Source organism: Phyllostomus hastatus, unplaced genomic scaffold (genome assembly GCF_019186645.2).
Source record: "Phyllostomus hastatus isolate PE091 unplaced genomic scaffold, TTU_PhHast_1.1 phas_contig_16, whole genome shotgun sequence".
Lineage (NCBI taxonomy): Eukaryota > Metazoa > Chordata > Mammalia > Chiroptera > Phyllostomidae > Phyllostomus > Phyllostomus hastatus.
In genome coordinates this window covers 14,565,577-14,586,493 of record NW_025333643.1, presented here as the reverse complement: position 1 = coordinate 14,586,493, position 20,917 = coordinate 14,565,577, and the positions used below count along the sequence as shown (strand labels likewise).

The window sequence follows — 20,917 nt, the reverse complement described above, 5'->3', positions numbered from 1 at the left end:
TGGTTTCCTATGATATTTATTCCATAGTTTGCAAAGCTTGAGAGGGTGTGTTTGGATGTGTATATTAATGAAGCAAATATTGGAACAATAAACAGGAAGTGGTATAAAGTTGATGTCTTCTGTTTTTCAACATATTTGCTTCTCATTAAATTAGTGATTTCTGTATGTATGGGAGTGTGGAGACCTTGGTTCACTTACTTCTGCTGTGACTGAAAATAAGTATGACTTTATTTTTTAATTTGACATAAATACTTTGTTTTTATGGGTTTTTAGGCATTGCTGAGTATAGCTTTTTAGCAGCAGGATAGAGCACTTCTGCTCCCTCATTGTAGTGGGACTGGCAAATTAGAGAAAGGACATTCATTCTTTTGTTGCCCAAGTTAATTTCTTTTTTCTCTTTAAGGTACGGATTCCCACATGTCATGACAAACCTGGGACAACTCAAATAGCACAGTTAACTCAGCAGGTAGTGTGGTACTGTGATAGAGTAATTCAGCACATAGAGTCTCTTTAACAGAAATTTTAAACTAGCAAATGCAGTTTTTTGGGTTTACAATACACTTCTGAATATCACTGAAATATCCTAATAAAAGTTTTTAAATGAATTGATAATAAATTTCCTGATGTTTCTCAGATATTTTTCTTGTTCTTTCTCTAGTAGATACTGTCAAGAACTCAGAATTTATACTGTGATTATAAGGACAAGGGGAAAGTAAATACTATTTTTCAACAAGATTTAATTCTAACAAAGCCTGTTAAAGAATGGTCAGCAGTCTTGTTTTTAGGAAGCTTAGTCAAAAGGATTCTGTAGTTATTGCCTTTCATTTTTCCCCTAGCTATATCTGTTTATGGGTGGGGTTGAATTTATCATTTGAAACAGGACTCCCATTGTTCTTTGAATTGAATAAAATGGAGAGCAGAAGAAAAGCTAATTTTGCCTGTTACATATATCAACTAGTATTATGTTACCATTTCATATAGTTGTGAATTAATCTGACTATTTGAGTTAATGCTTTAACCATAGAATTTGTGTTTCATTGACTTTCTGCTGTGTTGGGGGAGATTGGTTAAGACACATTCTCTTTGTGGCTTCTCTTCGAGGAAGAGAATCTTACAAGATAGATAGGGCAATATGCTTATTGATCATGAGATAAATAGCCATATTTAAAAAATCTATTTCTGTAAATTTTAGTGACATCTCTATTTTTTCTTTTCTATATCTTAGGCAGACACACACATATCTGTTATTTTACCTACTGTTCATGAGGTAGATCTTTTCAGGTAAAGAGTAAAAAATTTTAATTGCTTTTTCTCACTGCTTTGTGATGTTAATTTCTTTAGAAAATGTATGTTCTTATATGAAATCTGTAAAAAATTTGGAAGAAAATAATCATTATGTTTCATATGTTATAAATCAGTGGTTTGTCCATGACTGCCTGTTGGGAAAATTTGGATATGGATTGGGATATATTACATGGTAGAAATAAATTGTTTTGGGTTGATGTGAGAATGGTATTGTAATGATGTAAAAAAAGTGCACTTATTTTTTGGAGATGCATTTTAAAATATTTTGAGGTGAAATATCATGAAGTTTGTGTTTTAAAGTACTTCAGTAAGAAAAAATAATTGAAGAAAAATGGCAAAATATTGTCAACACTAGATGATATACATAAAGTGGTTCTTACACTATTATCTTTATTTTTTCTGTATGTTTGAAACTTTTCAAAATGCAAAATAAAAAAAAACAGAGATCTAGCAGTTAAAAAAAAAGAAGGAAAAAGTACTGATGTTTATGCTTTACACAGAGTGGCTAAATAAGAATCTTTGGATTGGAGAAAGAAGGGTGGGGGAGAAAGAGAGAGAGAGAGAGAAACTTCATTTATTCTACTTACCTGTGCATTCATTGGTTGATTCTTGTATGTGCCCTAACTGGGGATCGAACCCACAACCTAGGTAACTGGGACAGCACTCTAACCAACTCAGCTACCTGGCCAGGGACAAATGGGTTTTGGTTGGATTTACTTTATATGTGGCTTTTGTGTGTGAGTATGAGTGTGTGTGACCTTCAAACTACGTGGAATACTGCTTCAAAGATTGATTAATTTTATATGTTAGATTTGTTTTATATACTGACCCTAGTACAGCCTAGTAATCCCACTTTTAGGTATTTACCCAATAAAAATGAAAACATATCTACATAAAAACCTGTGTGCAAATGTTTATAGTGGCTTTATATACCAGCCTAACACTGGTAAATGGATAAACAAAATGAGATATATGCATGCACATGACTACTACTTAGCAGTTAAAAAAAAGAATGAAGTATTGATGTAGTCAGCAACATAGATGATTCTGAGAAGCATTATGTTTAGTGAAAAAAAAAGCTAGATTTTAGAGAGCTACTTACTGAATGTTTACATTTATACAGTAAAAAGCAAAAGTATAGGGACAGAAATCAGATTAGTGGTTGCCTGGGAGTGGGAGAGGGAAATGGACTACAAAAGGGATGAGAAAATTTTGTGGGATCATAGAACTTCTGTATCTTTGGTAAGGGTGAATTTTACTTTATATAAGCTATAAATCTTAAAAACAAATTAATTTTCTTTAAAAAATAAGTGTAGCATTCTTACAATGCAAAGGGGAAATGTCCCCCAAATAAATGAAAATAACAGGAAATATGTACTAAGAGGGATTCATACTATTAATAGTTTTGATACTTAATTCATTAAGGAATAAACTGAACAACTGGCAAAGTTAATACAGAATTTAGTTACCAGACATGTTTTCTTTTGAACTACTAGGTGTAAAAATTTTAATGCTTTTTTATCATCAATCATCTTTGCTTTTGTAGTAATTAATTCCACCACTAACACCTTTGAAGAGTATGTCTTTTCTCCTGAATAGACATGTACTTCATGTACATGTTATTTCTTAAAAGAACAAGTTAGTATGTTGGTTTTTAATTTTTGTTATTCAAGAGGTGAGAAAACCAAACTTTGAAGAATAATAGCCTTACATAGAGATAGTACCATGCCAAGCATTTACTGTTATATCTGATGATGGATTAATGCTTTATCCATGACAACACTATTTTGTGTAGGTAGAGCTTACATTTTACCTTGGTAGTGTAAATGAGAGTTTAAATGGTTATCAGTTATATTGAAGGTAATATTTTTATACCAAGACTGAGCTTGTGACCAAAGGACAGACCTGGAAAGATGTTTGAAGTTGAGAGACAGATGCAGTTGAATGTGGGAGCCAGTTTCCCTCCTTTCACCAGGTCAAGGCTTGCTAAACTACTGCTACTTCAGGGACCATGCCTCTGGTTTTTATCTCTCTGTTGATCACAGAAATAGTCTTCTCATTTAGTTTTTAAATTGAGCTTGGAATTCAGAGACAGTTTTCGTCAAAAGAGACGGATACCCTCTTGCCTAGAGTCCAGGACATTTCACTTCATGATTATTTACTGACTTACTGACTTCTTTGCACAGCAAGAGGCATGTAAGTTATGTGTCCCCTTTTTCCCTCCCCCTAACTGTGGATCAAAAATATTTTTTAAAAAAGTTATGTTGTAACACTCTGGTTTCTCTTCAAATCACACAAATCTTTCACATTTTTAAAGAAGTTATGTTGTTGCTGATTAGTACTATATAGTTAGGCCTATGATGATTGCATGTGTACTGAACATATGTAGGCTAAACAAAATACTGTAATAACTATTTACATGGAATTTATATTATATTAATTATTATAAGTAATCTAGAGATAATTTAATGTATGTGAGAGCATGTGCATAGGCTACATGCAAATACTATGCTATTTTATATAATGGACTTGATCATCTATGGATTTTGGTATCTGCAGGGGTCATGGAATCGATCCCCCATCAATACCAAAGGACAACTGTGTACATGTATTTAAAATAGAAAAAATATATTTAAAGTTATATGTAATATATATATAAAATTTTGAAACAACCACAAATTTACAGAAAACTGCTAAGTTCAGTACAGAAGACTTTTTCCCCTGAACCATTTGATTTTAAGTTGGAAACCTGATGCCTTATCACCCCTGAATACTTAAGTGTCTATTTCCTATAAATTAGGACACAATGCAACCATCAAAATTGGAAAATTAACATTGATATATTAATATCTAATACTAAGATGGCATGCAAATATCAACAGTTGTCACAATAATACTTACTTGAGAATCATCTGTAGTATTTAGTTGTCATGTCTCTTTAGTTTCTGTCTTTTAGTCTGGCATGGCTCTTCAGTCTTCCTTTCATGCTTGCAACCCTGACATTCTTGTGGATTACAGGGCAGTTATTTGATGATTCAAGTTCTGCATCTTTAGTAAGGAAGTAGCACACAAATTTGGCTTCCTTGTTACTGATTATGTTCACTTTGATCACTTGATCAAAGTGGTCGCCTCTGCCTTGGCTGGTGTGGCTCAGTTGGTTGAAGCATTGTCCCGTAAATTGAAAGGTTGCTGGTTTGATCCCCAGTCAGGGCACATACCTACGTGTGGCTTCCTCCTGGTTGTAGCACGTATGGGAGGCAACTGATGGATATTTCTCTCTTACTCCAGTGTTTCTTTCTCTCCCCTCTCCCCTCTCTGTAAAAGCAGTGAAAAAAGTGTCTGTGGGTGAAGATAAAAAATGAAATTAAAGTGGTGTTCTCTAAGCTTCTTCATTGATAAGTATTCTTTTTCCTTGTAATTAATACTTGTAATTGAGTATTTTGTGGGGAGATACTTTGAAAGTATGCATATTAGTTATTTATTGCTGTATAATTCAGTATCCCAATACTTAGAATCTTGAATGAACAAACATTATTTCACACAGTTTCTGAGGGTCAGGAATCTGGGAAATGCTTAGCAGGATGGTTCTAGCTCTGGATCTGTTACGTGATTGCAGTCAGGATGTCAGCCGAGGTTTAGTAAACAAGACAGCTGGGCCTGGAGATCTGCTTCCCTAGATGGCTTACCTTACTTGGCTGTTCGTGGATGGAGGTCACAGTTCCTTGTCGCTCTTGGCAGGAGGCCTCATTCCTAGCCATGTATGTTTCTGCAAAGGGCTACTTGAATGTTCTCACATCAGCAGGTGATCTGAAGGAAGGCTGAGGCCACAATGACTCTTACGACCTAGGCTTCCAAGTTATACATTGTTACTTTACCTTATTCTGTTCATTACCTGTGAGCCACTAATTTAGCCCATACCTAAGAAGGGGAGAATTAGGCTCCATGTTTTAAAAGGAGTGTCAGTAAATTTGTAGAAATATTTTAAAACATCACAGTATTTATGTGTATCTGTGTGGGCTTTCTATTTCCTGTTTTATTCAACTGGCTATTAAAATCCAAAGTTGTCATCTATTTTGATCTTCAGATTATCCCCACTTTGACCAGTGAGAACCATTTCAACCTGGCCTCTCTTTTTTTGACATATTCTTGTCATTTTTTAAACACCTTCTTGCTTTCTGGTGTAAGATGTTTAAGACTTATTTTTTTAATTAAAAATTGATATATAATTCACATCCTGTAATATTTACTCTTTTAAAGTGTATAATTCAGTGGCTTTTAATTATCACAAAGTTGTGTGACTATCACTACTATCTAGTTCCAGGATATTTTCATCACTTCAAAAAGTAACCCTGTACCCATATCAGCACTTACTCCTCATTCTCTATTTCCCAGCTTCTGGTAATCACTGATCTACTTCCTGTCTCTATGGATTTGTCTATTCTGGACAATTCTTACAAATACAATCATGCAACATGTAGCTTTTGGTGTCTACCTTCTTTCACTTAGCATACTATTTTCATGGTTTATTTATACAGTAGTATGAATTATTACTTCATTCTTTTTGTGGTTGAATAATTTTCCATTCTATGGATATATATCACATTTTGTTTATTCATTAATTCATTGAAGGACATTTGGATGGTTTCTTACGTTTTGGCTATAATGTATAATGCTACTATGAACTTATGTCTTTGTGTGAACATTTATTTTAAGTTCTCTTGGTTTCCAAGATTGTCTTTTGTTTTCTCTTGCCCACTGCCAGAATCAGCTATTTCTCCAAAGAGCTTTGGCTTTCCCCAGTGGAGACTTAGAAGCCAAGAGTTGCTCATTAGTTGTGCTCATTGCTATTGGATATCATTGGTTTTAGGCCATTTTAGTGACTAGTGCTAAGGAATATTATATATGTGTGTGTGTATATACCTGTAAATGCATGCATACTTGCATATTCATATATATGTGCATCTTTACACACATATTTATGTCTATTCCATATATATTGAAAACCATAAAGTCACAGTAATACCCGCCATCCCAATTTAGCACGACAGGGTTCACTCTAGTTTTCTTCCTTTCCATATGTGTATTTCTATTCTCTGAGTAACTACCACCTGTCATTCTTAATTATTTGATCAGTCCCCTGTTGGTAACTAATTTCCCTCTCTGCTGCAGCCCTCTTCTGTGAAAATGCCTCTCTTACCTCTCTTGGGCTCTGTCTGACACTCTAGACCCAGCTGCCTTTCTTCATGGACACCCTCTGTATCCTGTTCAGGCTCTATTCCATGCCACATTGACCCCCACATGGTTATGCTCCTACCCTGGTCAGGGTTCCATATCCCACACTAGGCCACCTCTCCATTTGGATCCCACCTTCACCCTGCTTGTACTCTGACTTCTTCTGATGCCAGGCCAATGCTCATATGGATCTTCCTTATCCTGCTTGTGCTCCTGCACCTCACTCTAGGCCACCTCTCCATGTGGACACCCTCATTTCCCTGCTCTGACACCCCACTATAAATAACCTCCTCAACTTCCTATGGCTCTGATACTCTACACCACACTGCCCCTTCATGTCCCTTGCACTTCCTGGACTCTGTCACCCAAACCAGAGCACCTTCACACATTTATACCTCACCACATTTGGATTCCAGTCGCCACCCCCTCCACCTGGATGTCTACCTTATCTCAAATAAACCCTGACTCTTCCTCTCTGGGCCAACATGTCTCTCTTTCCCTCCTGGCAGAGATTCCTACCATGAACTGTGCTGTGCTTTAGGATTGAATTGTTTAGGAAGGAAAGAGGAAAAACAGCTCTTTTGCCTTATCTTGAACTATTAACTGTTGTTGGGTTTTTTTGCACTTCCTTCACATTTGTCTCCTTTTCTTTGAATAGTTAAAATTAGCTTTTTCTAATTTCCATCTCACAAATTTATTGCATAATTTTGTACTTATGTCATTCTTTTCCTTTTTAAAAAAAATATGTTTCCAGCTAGGTTGACTGGTTATGATTTTTATAAGTAGATAAGTATTTTTTCCCTAAACTACCATGAAAAATTGTTACCCTGTCAGGAAGAAATTACTAAATAAGTAAAAGTTGCCAAATGTCTGAGGCTAATTCATATACCAGAGTTTTATCCTGATAGACTTCCACCTAATTCCAAGGTTGCTATAAAAATATGCAGCATTTTTGTATGAGGAAAGACAGATGTCTAGGAAATCATTATGTGTTAGTATTAGATCTCCCACTTGTGATATGTTTTCATCATTTTTTAATATGGAAAGCATTTTCTTTTAAACTAAGCATCACCATATTTCATATGAATTGTATATCAGATCAAGGTGCAAATAGCTGGAAAATTTATATCAGCGTGAAGTTTTTAGGATGATTATGTAAGAACTCAACAAGTTGGTTAAAACCGTATTTCTACTGTGAAAACACCTTTCAGATGCTTCTGCCCAGTTTTCCTTCATAGTCAGATGCTTTGGGAGCTGGTACTGTTGGGGGAGCCCCTTGTGGTCATGGCACCATCACCTTCAGAGTCTTCAGAGACTGTACTGGCACTTGTTAAGTGAGTATATATATATATATATATATATATATATATTGTTCATTATGGTGATACTCACAGCGCTTTCCCATCTGTTATATGTTTGTGTGTCCATTGCATTTATCCACACAACAGCCTTGTAAGAAGGTAGTGCTCATTATAGCACCAATTGATGGATGAGAAAATTAATTCAGGCTTCATGAGGGCTCAAACCATGTTCTTGATTTTCTGCACAACAAGCACATTCATTCACTTACACCCATGATTTTTCAACTGTTGTGCTGCAAGAATTTTAAAAACATGCAATACCTGACCATTTAGTTGAGGACACTGACCTCTTTTCCCTTAGATGGTTAAATTAAAAAATGATTAACAGGCGATACAACAGTAGTCATGAGGTGTGAACAAATCTAAATTATACCAGCCCTCTCCTCAGGAGCACACCAGCGCCTTTCCTTTCCCCCTCTTCTTCCCCCCAGGCACATGTTACTGTTGCCTTTCCCTCCCTTTAAACTCCATGGGCTCTTCTTTTGCTTTTGTAACTTGTTTCCTGGGCCTATGGAGCCCAGGGGGCTCACTTCTGTTACCTCTGTAACTTCCTAAATAAACTTTCTCTTATAATTTGAAAAAAATAATTCTGTTTTGTCAGATTGGTAAAAAATATTGGGTTGGCCAAAAAGTCTGTATGTTTTTTTTCTATAAAATAAAACACATTTTTCATTTTCACAAATAACTTTATTGATTTGGATATTGAGTATGTTGGCTATCTCCCACATGGTATCACATTGATTGTTCTTAGTCAATGTCTTGATTTGATTGCCATCAACTTCAACTGGTCTACCTGACTGTGAAGCATTGTCCAGAGAGAAATCTCCAGCACGAAACTTTGCAAAAACACTTGTAACATGTTTGATCAGTCACAGCACCTTCTCCATACTCTGTACAAATCTTTTATGCGTTTCAGCTGCGTTTTTACTTTCCTTGAAATAATAAAGCATAATATGCCAGAACCATGTGTATTTTCTTCCATTTTCAGTGTTAAAATGGCTACACAAAAATTCACCAATTTTGATGTTTTTTTTAAATGCATGCCGATATGACAGCTCTCATGATACAGTCTAACAAAATTATTTGAATGAGCTTAAACACAACTAAACACTACTAGAGCCATCTTATGGCAAAAACCAAATGAACTTTTTGGCCAACCCAATATAGTATATTTTTTGGTGTGCTGCAGGATTCTAGTAATTAGCTTATATGGGCCATGAGATGAAAATGGTTGAAAATTGCTGACTTACATGAAGTTGGTATCTGATAAATATTAGTTGCATGAATGGTCAGTGTCTCATGAAAGGTATAAAACTAGTCAATGACAGAACCAGAATTTCATCCCATCTTCTGCCCCAAGTCCAGTGTTCTTTCAGTATGCCATCTCACATTATATATTTCCATTTGCTTTCTAGTTTTCTGAAATGAGTTTACCATTTATTGAAGTAGATAAATTTTCCTATTGGGGGGTATATTGTGTATATGGATGTTTTATAGGTATTGAGCATGGCCTTTAATTTTTGTGTCCTTTGTTTTATATATTTTCTTGCTCCACAGCTGTATTTCTCCATTGAAGTACTTCAGTGATTTCCGACCTTATTTCACTATTCATGATAGTGAATTCAAAGAATATACTACCCGTACTCAAGCCCCGTAAGTAAACAAAGTAGCTTTTATTAAGCAATTATAACCTTTATAAACAAATTATATAAAATAATTTTTGGTAATAATTTAAAAGTTTAAATTTTGAACTTATTGGCAGATTGATTTTATAAAGGAAGGTTTAAGGAGCTGCTGGCTCACATTTTAAATCAATATCTTATTTTCCTTGATTTATTAGTGGGAGCTGTATTATTAGTGGCCATCTAGCTGTACTTTCAGTTTTGTCTTCCTTTAATACTTCAGGACTTCAAATTGCATCAGTTATCTCTTCCTGCTCTGTAACTTCTTTTCCTTCCTCTTTGTTGAATCTGTATGTAAACATGAGAATTCTTCCTAGTCTGTAAATAGGGGAAAATTATCTTACCCTTCCCCTTTAAGCTCCTGCTATATTACTTGCCTTCTTTTCATAGATAAGTGTCTAGGGTAACAAAATAATAATAACCATTTCTTGGTTTCCTGGTTGCTTCTCAGTCCATTGCAGGTTGATTTCTCCATCTCCACTGAAGTTGTTCTTGACTAAGTCAACAATTCCCATCTCCCTGCTTGATCCAGTGGGTATATTATTGCCCCATTTTTTCTGCTTTCCCCTTCTTGTAACATTTAAGATGCTGACCTTGAAAATATTTTAATCCCTGCTACCACTCTCACCTGGTTGTCTGGTGGCACATCTCACTATCCTGTGCAGTCTTTTCTTTCTCTGGTGACCCCTTAGGTGTTGGTGTTTCCAGTGTTGTGTTTTGGGTTCTGATTTCAGACTAATGATTTTTTCTGTACAATCTTATTTGTACCCACAGCTTCTGTTAAAACCTTTATACTGATGACTGAAGTTTATGTTCCCAACCAAGATCTGTATAAGGTCCAGGTCTGTACATCCAGGTTTAATTTATTTTTAACCACATTGCTACCTGGACATCTTAATGGCAACTAAAACAAAACACATTCAAACTGAATTCTTTCTGTTCTTCTTTTTCTTCAGAAATCCCAGGCCTCTTACCATTTTTCATGAACAGTACCACTTTTTGTTTAGCTACCAAAATCTAAATTGTCATAAATTTCTCCTTGATATGGTGCACGTTGTTTTACCAAATTGTGTCAATTCAGTATCCTAAAATAGTTCTTATAGCATGTTATTTTCTTTCCAAAACTCTCTTCCCAGTCCTACTGTCTTTTTATTATATTTGCTGTTGCTTTTTCTCAAACCTCTTTCCTTCCTTGTAGGGTATCGTCTGAATATTCCCCAAAGTAACTTTTCTAATAGGTATATTTTCATTCACGTGGCATTTCTGTACTCAGTTCTCTAGAAGCTTCCATTTGCCTACCAGATAACATTTAAACTTCTTAGCATATTAACTTGGTACTTAGTGATCTGGTCAGCATATGCCCAATTATTGTTATTTCTGACTAGTCATCTTTCCTGCTTCGTGCTTTAAGAATGCTGAACTGTCTGTAGTTCTACAAATAGATCATGATCTCACTTCACTGCTTTGCACATACTCTTTATTCTCATGCATCACGTTTACCATCTATCCACTTGGCAGAGACCTCCTATTCATCTTTCACATCTTTGTGCGAATGTCATCTATTTGAGGAGGTCATCCTTTAATCCCCAGGAGACATAGTGTCTCCTTTGTAATTATTGTACATTTTATACTACCTTCACTGTCTTATGATTTCTAGCATCATAATTTAGTATATATATCCTTTTAACTCTGTAGTTTTAGAAGGACTGTGTCTTTTCATCTTTATATGCCCAGTGCTAAACATGGTATCTGACATGTAGTTCATATGTAATACATTGAATGAAAGAAAAGGTAATCTGTTTATTGTTCACTTAGAGGAAATTATAAACTTTTCTTCACTGATGGAATGTTCATCTTTTTCTCACTTTTTTAAATTTTATTTTATTTTATTTTTTATGTAGGCCTTCAGTCATATTAGGAGTAACCAACCCCTTTTTTGCAAAAACACTTCAGCACTGGCCACACATTATTCGAATAGGAGACCTTAAACCAGCAGGTAAAGTATAAATTCAGTGTTCTGCTTTTTTGTGTGTAATGTTGCTGAACAGGTTTATTTCTTCCCCTTTGTTTTTTATTTTTTAGTTACTTTTTATGTTGAGGGCAACCTTCTTGAGGCAGCCTGAATAAGGGCCTTTGGAAAAGAACCTAACTTCTCACTAAAATATATATGTGGAACCCATCGTTCCTCCTACCGAAAAATGTACTTACAGCATTATAAACATGGAATGAATTATAGCAAAATGAAACCTAAAAAACCCGAGCTACTTTTAGCCCTGACTGGCATAGCTCAGTGGATTGAGTGTGGGCTGCAAACCAAAGCATTGCAGATTTGATTCCAATTCAGAGCACATGCCTGGGTTGCGGGCCACATCCCCAGTGGGGGCCCCGTGAGAGGCAACCACACATTGATGTTTCTCTCTCTCTCTTTCTCCCTCCCTTCTCCTCTCTAAAAATAAATAAGCAAATCTTTAAAAAAAATTTTTTTTAAATTTGAGCTACTTTTTACATATGGGTAACTCAATTAAAAAGAGATTTCCAACACTGAGTAAAACTTTATAGAAGCTCAAAATATTCAATTTGGTATAAAGTTTTTGGTTAGGTCTCAAAATAGGTAGTATACACTTTTGTGGTATTGGTATTGATTAAAGAATTAGTCAAAGGTTGTGCTTTCCTTGAGAAAATAAGATATATATACCTTGCTCATGATAACTTATTTTTTTTTTTAACAAGAGAACAAATCCACTTTTCAGTAAGTTTAAATTCTCCTGGAGTACAACATTACGTATGGATTCTGTGTCCAATGGCTTTAGTAAGACGATTGCTTCTGAATTGGCACAAACTATGCCACTATTTCCATGAACACAAGTTACCTTTCCCCAGGTTACTCAGTTTGCCACCAAGTGTCACTCTGATGTTCTTTACTTTTGTACACGTCAGCACATCTGCCTAGATGGAATTCCGTTTCATTCTGAGCATAAACACCCCAGGTTTAAGAACAGCTCTGTGCTCACTCTGGTTCTAGAGAGCCCACTTGTAGCCAGCAATAATGGCTTTGGACCACAGCCTTCCAGACATATTTGTCATTTTAGAAGTTTTGGTCTCAGTACGCCTCCACAGACTCCAAAATGGTAGAAGGAGCCATGATAGCTGTTTAAATAGTGTTTGTAAATGAAAAATGAACTCTGAGGTTAGAAGTTTTGTTAACTTAGATGACAGTTTAATGGTACTTCTGACATTCCTTACTGGACAGCCCTGAATTTTCCATTGAAGTAGTTGAGACTTGAGATTTTGAAAATATTTTAAAATAACTTTATGATGTGATACTTGGAAATCTTTTCTTGCCCTGGTGGGTGTGCCTCAGTGGATTGAGTGCTGGCCTGCGAACCAAAAGGTCACTGGTTCAATTCCCAGTCAGGGCACATGCCTTGGTTGCAGGCCAGGTACCCAGTTTGGAGGCATGAGAGAGACAACTAATCGATGTTTCTCTCTCACTCTTTTCTCCCTCCCTTCCCCTTTCTCTGAAAATAAATAAAATCTTTTTAAAAACCCATTTGGTATATACAGATATATTTAAAACATTATTTAATAATATTATTTTCTAAGCTATCCCTTCTAGTATATACATAAATCTAAATTATTATTACTAGAGTCAGAATAACATTTTAAATCATATTATTTACAAATATTAGACTCAATTTTAAACTGAAATTCTTAGATGCCTTATGTAATGGAGGACAGAGCATAAGATTTCACTCTGGCAGTTAGATATATGTGATCTTAGGCAGAACAACCTCCTTAAGCCTCAAACACTACGTCTGCTAGATTAAACACAGTGCCTGACTCATGGCACTCTGTAAATGTCATGGTCTCCTGCCATCTCACCAGTGTCCTGTCTATTAATGATAACTGAGAGCACAGCAGTCACCAGAGTCTTAGCTAAAAGAAGATATGAAAAGTTTTTTCAATCTTAATTTAATCTTGACATTTACTTTAATGCATGGTTTTATCCTATTAATATAGACTCTTTGGTTAATTGTAATATAGTTAGTTTACTAATAGTTTACTATATATTGCCTTTTTCCAGTGGAAAAAAGGCTCATTGTTGGGGATGTAAGTAGAGGAACTTTTACATAAAATTGGTAAAGTAACATAAATTGATAAATCTGTTTAACTTTTTAAGAAATGCCAAACTATTTTCTAAAGTGGGTCATCATTTTAGATTCTTACCAGCAGTGTGTGATGGTTTTTATTTCTTCACATCCTTGCTAATATTTGATATTGTCTGTCTTTCTCATTGTAGCATTTAGCGGGTTTTGCTTCCCTAGTGATTAATGATGTTGAGTATCTTTTCGTCTACTTATTAGTTATTCATATATCTTCTTTGATAAAATGTTGAATTAAATCTTATGCCCATTTTAAATTGGATTACTGTCGTATTTAGTTGTAAGAGATCTTTATGTGTTTTGGACACAAGTCTGCTTTCAGATATATGACTTGCAAATATTTTCTCACAATATGTGTCTTCTCTTTTTGTTTTCTTAGTGTGTATTTTGAAGCACAGAAGTATACTTTTTCCCCTTTTATTGAGATATAATTGACAAACAGCACAATATGAGTTTAAGGTATACAACACAATGACCTAACTTAACCTGTATGGTAAAGGATTACCACTAGTTTAGTTAACATCTATCATCTCATATGGATGTTAAAAGGAAAGAAAAAAACATTTTTTTTTCTCATGATGAGAACTCTTAGGAGTTATACTCTTAAGAACTTTTAAATATGCCATACAGCAGTGTTAACTTTAGTCATCATGTTGTATATGACATCCCCAGTAATTATTTACCTTATAACTGAAAGTTTGTACCTTTTAGCCCTGGCTGGTGTAGCTCAGTGGATTGAGCGCGGGCTGCAAACCAAAGCATCGTAGGTTCAATTCCCAGTCAGGGCACATGCCTGGGTTGTGGGCCAGGTCCCCATTGGGGGCCACATGAGAGGCAACCCCACAATGATGTTTCTCTCTCTCTCTTTCTCCCTCCCTTCCCGTCTCTAAAAAGTAAATAAATAATAAAAACAACAACAAAAAAAGTTTGTACCTTTTGACCACCTTTGTCCAATTTCCCCAACCCTTACCTCTTCCTCTCGTAACCACAAAAATGTGTTTAATATTTGATAAGTCTAGCTGATCAATATTTTTCTTTTGTGGAGAAGCCTTTTGATCTTGTGTCTAAGAATTCATTGCCTACCCAATGTCACCAAGATTTTCTCCTGTTCTTCTAAAAGTTTTATTATGTTAGCACTTATATTTAGGTCTGTGAATCACTGAGTTATTTTTTGTTATGATGTGGGTTAAATGTCTAAACTCATTGTTTTTGCATGATCATATCTAGTCCTAGCACCATTTGTTGAAAAGACTATCCTTTTTCCATTGACTAACATTGGTACCTTTGTGGAAAATCAATTGGCCATAAATATAAGGGTTTATTTCTGAACTCTTGTCCTGTTGCATTGACCTATATGTCTTATCTTTACAGCAATACAATGGCTTGATTACTGTAGTTTTATAGTAAGTTTTAAAATCTGGAAATGATATAATTTTAAAACAATTTTTAAATTATATTTTATTCATTATGCTATACAGTTGTCCTCATTTTTACCCCCTTTGCCTACTTTCCACCCAGCAGTCCCTACTTCCTCAGGCCATCCTTCCACCATTGGTTATATCCATGGGTCATCCATATAAGGTCTTTGGATACTCCATTTCCTGTATTATACTTTACATCCCCATGACTATTCTGCAACTACCTAGTTGTACTTCTTAATCCCCTCACCTCTTCACCCATTCCCCCACACCCCCTCCCATCTGGCAACCAACAAAATGTTCTTTGTATCCATGATTCTGTCTGTGTTCTTCTTGTTTGGTTAGTTTGTTTTTTAGATTCAATTGTTGATTGATTTTTATTTTTTGTCATTTTATTGTTCACAGTTTTGATTTTCTTCTTTTTCTTAAATAAGTCCCTTTAACATTTCATGTACTAATGGTTTGGTGATAATGAGCTCCTTCAGTATTTTCTTGTGTGGAAAGCTCTTTCATTCTAAATGATAGCTTTGCTGGGCAGAGCAGCCTTAGCTGTAGGGCCCTCCTTTTCATGACTTTGAATATTTTTTGCCAGTCCCTTCTAGCCTGCAAAGTTTCTTTTGAGAAATCAACTGACAGTCTTAGGGGAACTCCCCTGTAGGTAACTAACTTTTTTGCTCTTGCTGCTCTTAAGATTCTATCTTTAACTTTTGACATTTTAATTATGATATGTCTTGGTGTGGACTTGTTTGTATGCATCTTGTTTGGGACTCTGTACTTCCTGGACTTTCACGTCTATTTCCTTCACCAAATTAGGGAAGTTTTCTTTTATTATTTTTTCAAATAGATTTCCAATTTCTTGCTCTTTCTCTTCTCTTTCTGGCACCTCTATGATGTGAATGTTGGATCTCTTGAAGTTATCCCAAAGGCTGCTTATACTATCCTCATTTTTTTGGATTCTTTTTTCTTCTTGTTGTTCTGATTGGTTGTTTTTTGCTTCCTTAGGTTCCATATCATTGATTTGAATCTCGGCTTCATCCACTCTACTGTTGTGTTTTATTCCAATTAGTATATCCTCCATTTCTGATTGGATCTTTTTTATGCTGTTAAGGTCCTCACTAAGTTCCTTGAGCATCCTTATAACCAGTGTTTGGAACTCTGCATCTGATAGATTGCTTATCTCTATTTCGTTTAGCTCTTTCTCTGGAGTTTTGATCTTTTCTTTCATTTGGGCCATGTTTCTTTAACTCCTCGTTTTGGCAGCCCCCCGCCCCCATGTTTGTTTCTATGTATTAGATAGAGCTGCTTTGACTCCCTGTCTGGATAGCGTGGCCTAATATAGTCCAGTGGCACCACCTCTCCTATCACCCAAGCTGGGTATTCGAGGTGCTGAGTACACCCTCCTCTTGTAGTTGAGCCTTGGTTGCTGTTGGCAGGTCAGTGGGAGGGATGTACCCAGGCCAGTCAGCTGCAAGGACTGGCTGTGACCACTTACCACCAACCTCCACCCTCTGTGGAGGATCAGGTGTGCAGGGGCAGGATGGTGGTGCTCTGATGTAGTCTATAGTTGTCCACAGGCCCTGGGGCCCTGGGGTTTCCCAGGTGATGAAGGCAAAGTTCAGCCCTCACTGTGTTTTGCCCAGGGCCACCTTACCTGAGCTTTAAAGCAGTCTAAGGTGAGGCTGCTACCTGTGCTGGGCTTGGAGATTCCCAGGCGAAGCCAAGCTGTTAATCTAGGCTGGCTGCTGCTAGTACACAGACTGGGGCTCACTGAGGCCACCTGTTGCTTGTTTGATAGGATTTAGGAAGTTGTGAAGCTTGATCTGAGACCGGCTATTCATATGGAAAAGCAGCTTGGGTGGGGTGGGATGGAGTCCCTGGAGATCTCCAAGGCTGGTCAAACAGCCAGGTTGATGGATTTTCAGATATGGCACCTGCTTGCCAGCTCTGTGGAGGGAGGATTTAGAAATGGGACAAGGGCCTCTGCATCCCTTGGTGCCAGACACTTCAGTTTTTCCGTGTGTACCACTAATACCTTTCAAGATGCTACTCTGGTGCTAGAGCTCAGAGAGAGTGAGTCTGAGTAGGTGAGTCCGTGTGTGGGTTCTTTAAGAGGAACTGCTTAGGGCTCCAGAAGTTTCTTCCACCAACTCAATCCCCACTGGTTTTTACAGCCAGAAGTTGTGGGGACTTGTCTTCCTGGCACTGGAACCCTGGGCCTGGGGTCTATGTGGAGCTGACACTCCTCGCTCCCAAGATATCCCTCCCCAATTTTTATCTATTACACGTGGGTGAGGGACCAGTCTGTTCCATATCTGCACCCCTCCCAACCAGTCTGGATGGATGTGGTTTCTTTAATTCCATATTTGCCAGACTTCCATTCAACTTGATTTCTGATGGTCTGAGTGATGGTGGTTCTATATTTTAGTTGTAGTTTTGATGTGGTTGCACAAAGAGGCGAGCTATGTCTCCCTATGCTGCTATTCTGACCAGAAATCTGGAAGTATAATACTTTTTACCTTTTTTTTTCCCCAAAATTGTTTTGGCCATTCTTGGTATTTTGCATTCCATATACATTCTAAGATCACTTTGTCATTATGCAAAAAAGGCAGCTTGGATGTTGATAGGGATTGTGTTGGATATGTAATCAATTTGGGAGAGAATTTCCATCTGAAAACTACTGATTCTTCCAATCTGGGAAGTTGGAATGTTTATTCATTTTTAAGATGATCTTTAATTTTTCTCAGCAGTGTTTTATAGTTTTCAATATGCAAGTCTAATCATGATGTTAGATGTGGGTTTTTCATAAATATCCTTTAATCAGGTTCAGGAAGTACCTTTCTGTTACTAGTTTGTTGAGAGTAATTATCATGAATTAGTGCTGAATTTTGTTAAACATTTTTTATGTCTATGGAAATCATTATGTGGGTTTGTCTTGTTAACATGTTATATTGTATTAGTTGATTTTTGGATGTTAAACATTAAACCAACATTACTTAGTTAAATCCTGTTTGGTCATGGGGTATGGTTCTTTTTTATGTTTCGGGATTTGATTTGCTAATATTCTTGTTGAGGATTTTCTCCTCTGTATCCATGAGGGATGTCCATATACAGGTTTTTTTCTTGTGATATTTTGTCAGCTAATACTACTCTGAGAAATCTCTTCAGGCAGGTTAAGTTACCACTTAAAAGACCTAAGACCAAGGGAGGGGAAGGGAATGAGAAAGGAAAAGAGAAAGACGGCCTGTTATATTTTGTGTATGTATGACACTTTAAGTGTTTAACTTGAGGTATTTTTTGCTAGTTAGGGTGGTTTTGATTGTAGCTTCTTCATACCTTAAGACTAGAAGCACTACATATTGTACAGGAGTTGTTCATAGCAGCCCTGCTCTAGAGTCCTGTCCATCTGTGAATCAGACCTGTGGTTGTGGCATACTGTCACCACCTGATAGCAGTGTAAGTTTCTATAATGCAAAAGCAGAATTTTGGGAGGTATCAGAGAAAACTTTTTGAATACTATATCTGCATTCTAATTTAGAAGTTGCTTTTAATTCCATTTACTCTTAAAGGGTATTTTATTTACATTGGTACATATATTTGCATTATTATGATTTTGGCACAAATATCTTAAATTACAAGTTGACTAACAAGGGAAAATTTTAAGTAATGATAGATATTAATGAAAGATCAAGTGCCCATTTTATATAATTTACACAGATTGCTTCTGTAATACTGTAATATTCCAGTATTCCCTTTATCTTGTTTTAAAGTACCAGTAATAAGTTCTTAAACATTAATTGATGTTAGAAAGGATACATTAGCTACAATATTCTTGACTAAATAGTAAATAGTCAGTGGATTATTAATCTTATAAAATTCTAGTTCTGTGATGTGAAATTTGAATAATTCTAAGAATCTTTTTGATGTTTCCTTCAGGAGAAATTCCTAAGCAGGTTAAAGTGAAAAAATTGAAGAACCTAAAGACTCTGGATTCTAAACCTGGTATTGACTTTTATTAATTTAAAAACTATACATATATGGGTGCTTGGTAAAAAACAGAAACTTTTTACCTTGTTTTCTTTACTTCTTAGGAGTTTATACTTCTTATAAGCCATATCTAAGTAGAGATGAAGAGATCATAAAACAATTACAGAAGGTAATTATTTGCTCATATTATTAATTTAAATTTTCTTATTTAAGTATGCCATATCCAATTAGGTAATGCGTGCTTTATTTATAATGATGTGAAATGAGGTCTCTGTTTTGAACCAAAGCTTCATAAAAATCAGGAGACTACAGTAGCAGCAATTAAGGGCTTAAAATTGGGAACTGCAGCTGCAAACTAGTGCCAGTCTTCCTAGGTACTAGGAAGTTATAGTGAAAAAGTGGACTTTTGCACAAAGTCACTTAGCATGTAACAGTAGGGGATAGCTAGGTAGCATTTTTTGGAAAATGTGAAAGTATTAATATAATGAATATGAAATAAAGACAGTCTTCATTGTGAACCGATATTTTTAAATATGGGATGAATGTTTTATGTTTTTCTTTAAGAATTTTTTCCATAGTATATTACATAATGAATTTCAGATTAAATTACTTTAAGATGAAGTTCTAGGGTTTTGTTTTATATGAAGTAATATATATGTATGTATATATATACAAATTATTATATCAGTTGAACTTTTGTAAGTATCCATTGTTTTATATTCCCCAACACTAAAATATAGGTTCTTACTGTTTCTTCTTTTAAGGGTGTACAACAGAAACGTCCTTCTGAGGCTCAGAGTGTTATTCTGCGACGCTATTTCTTGGAACTGACACAAAGCTTCATCATACCATTAGTAAGTTAACATACATTTACTTAAGTTAGTGATTTGTTGAGGGGTATATGAATGTTTTTCCCATCCACCAAAACTTTATCTTAATGTGTGTGTTTTGTCTGCTCATGTGCTTGGTGATTAAAAAAAAATAGAGTCCTTTGCAAAAGGCCTGGACTCTGTTCTTGTATTAACTGTGTAACTTTGGGGAGTCACTTTCTTTTTCTCACCCTCAATTTCTTTATCTGTAAAATGTAGCTAATTACACTTTTTCCTAAATACCTTTCAGGTTGTTGTGAATACCTTAAATGAAATAATTACAGTAAAATGTTATGTATTTGTTGCATTTTGCACCTTAATATGTTATCCTGTAGCTTCTTTCTCTGATTTTATTTTCTTGAGCACAATTTGATATCATAACTATAGCTCCATGATGACAGGGGTCTTATCTGTCTGTTTATTATCTTTTTCTCAGTTTGGTATATGGTAGCATTCAGTAAGTATTTATGGAATAAATCATTGAATGATGTGATTATTTCATGAAATTCTTTGGAAATCATTAAAAATACTAAGTAAAGCCTCACAGAACCAGGCAGTACCATGATGTCCTAGTATGCAGACTGGATCAGAGAGAGATTACATGTAGTTATTAATGTAAAGTAACCTATCTGTGAATACTATATGGGGCTAAACTGGAGATCTTTGCTATTATATTTTTGGAAGAAACACTCTTTCTTGGTCTGTGGATGTCAGTTTGTTTTATTCCATTGAAATTTGTTTACATAAATGAACTTTTCTGTAGCACTTAAGTGCATGGGCTAAAGTCAGGTAGACCTGAATTCAAGTTTAAATTGTGTGACCTTGGTCAGGGTACTTAGCCTTTTGAAACCTTAGGTTCCCAATAATACCTGCCACATAGGATGGTTGCAAGGATTAAAAGAG

General features: G+C 35.7%; 1 protein-coding gene across 3 annotated transcripts in view; it reads left to right on the top strand.

Annotated features, from left to right (window-relative positions):
• Positions 1-20,917, top strand: part of DENND6A (DENN domain containing 6A) — a 56,654-nt gene that overhangs the window by 30,733 nt on the left and 5,004 nt on the right. For all 3 annotated transcript variants that reach the window (XM_045832332.1, XM_045832331.1, XM_045832333.1), the window contains 8 exons: positions 404-466; positions 1,226-1,281; positions 7,749-7,871; positions 9,456-9,551; positions 11,482-11,576; positions 19,095-19,160; positions 19,250-19,314; positions 19,910-19,999. In XM_045832332.1, coding sequence (XP_045688288.1) covers positions 404-466; positions 1,226-1,281; positions 7,749-7,871; positions 9,456-9,551; positions 11,482-11,576; positions 19,095-19,160; positions 19,250-19,314; positions 19,910-19,999 — 654 coding nt within the window. The remainder of the gene's footprint in view (positions 1-403; positions 467-1,225; positions 1,282-7,748; positions 7,872-9,455; positions 9,552-11,481; positions 11,577-19,094; positions 19,161-19,249; positions 19,315-19,909; positions 20,000-20,917) is intronic.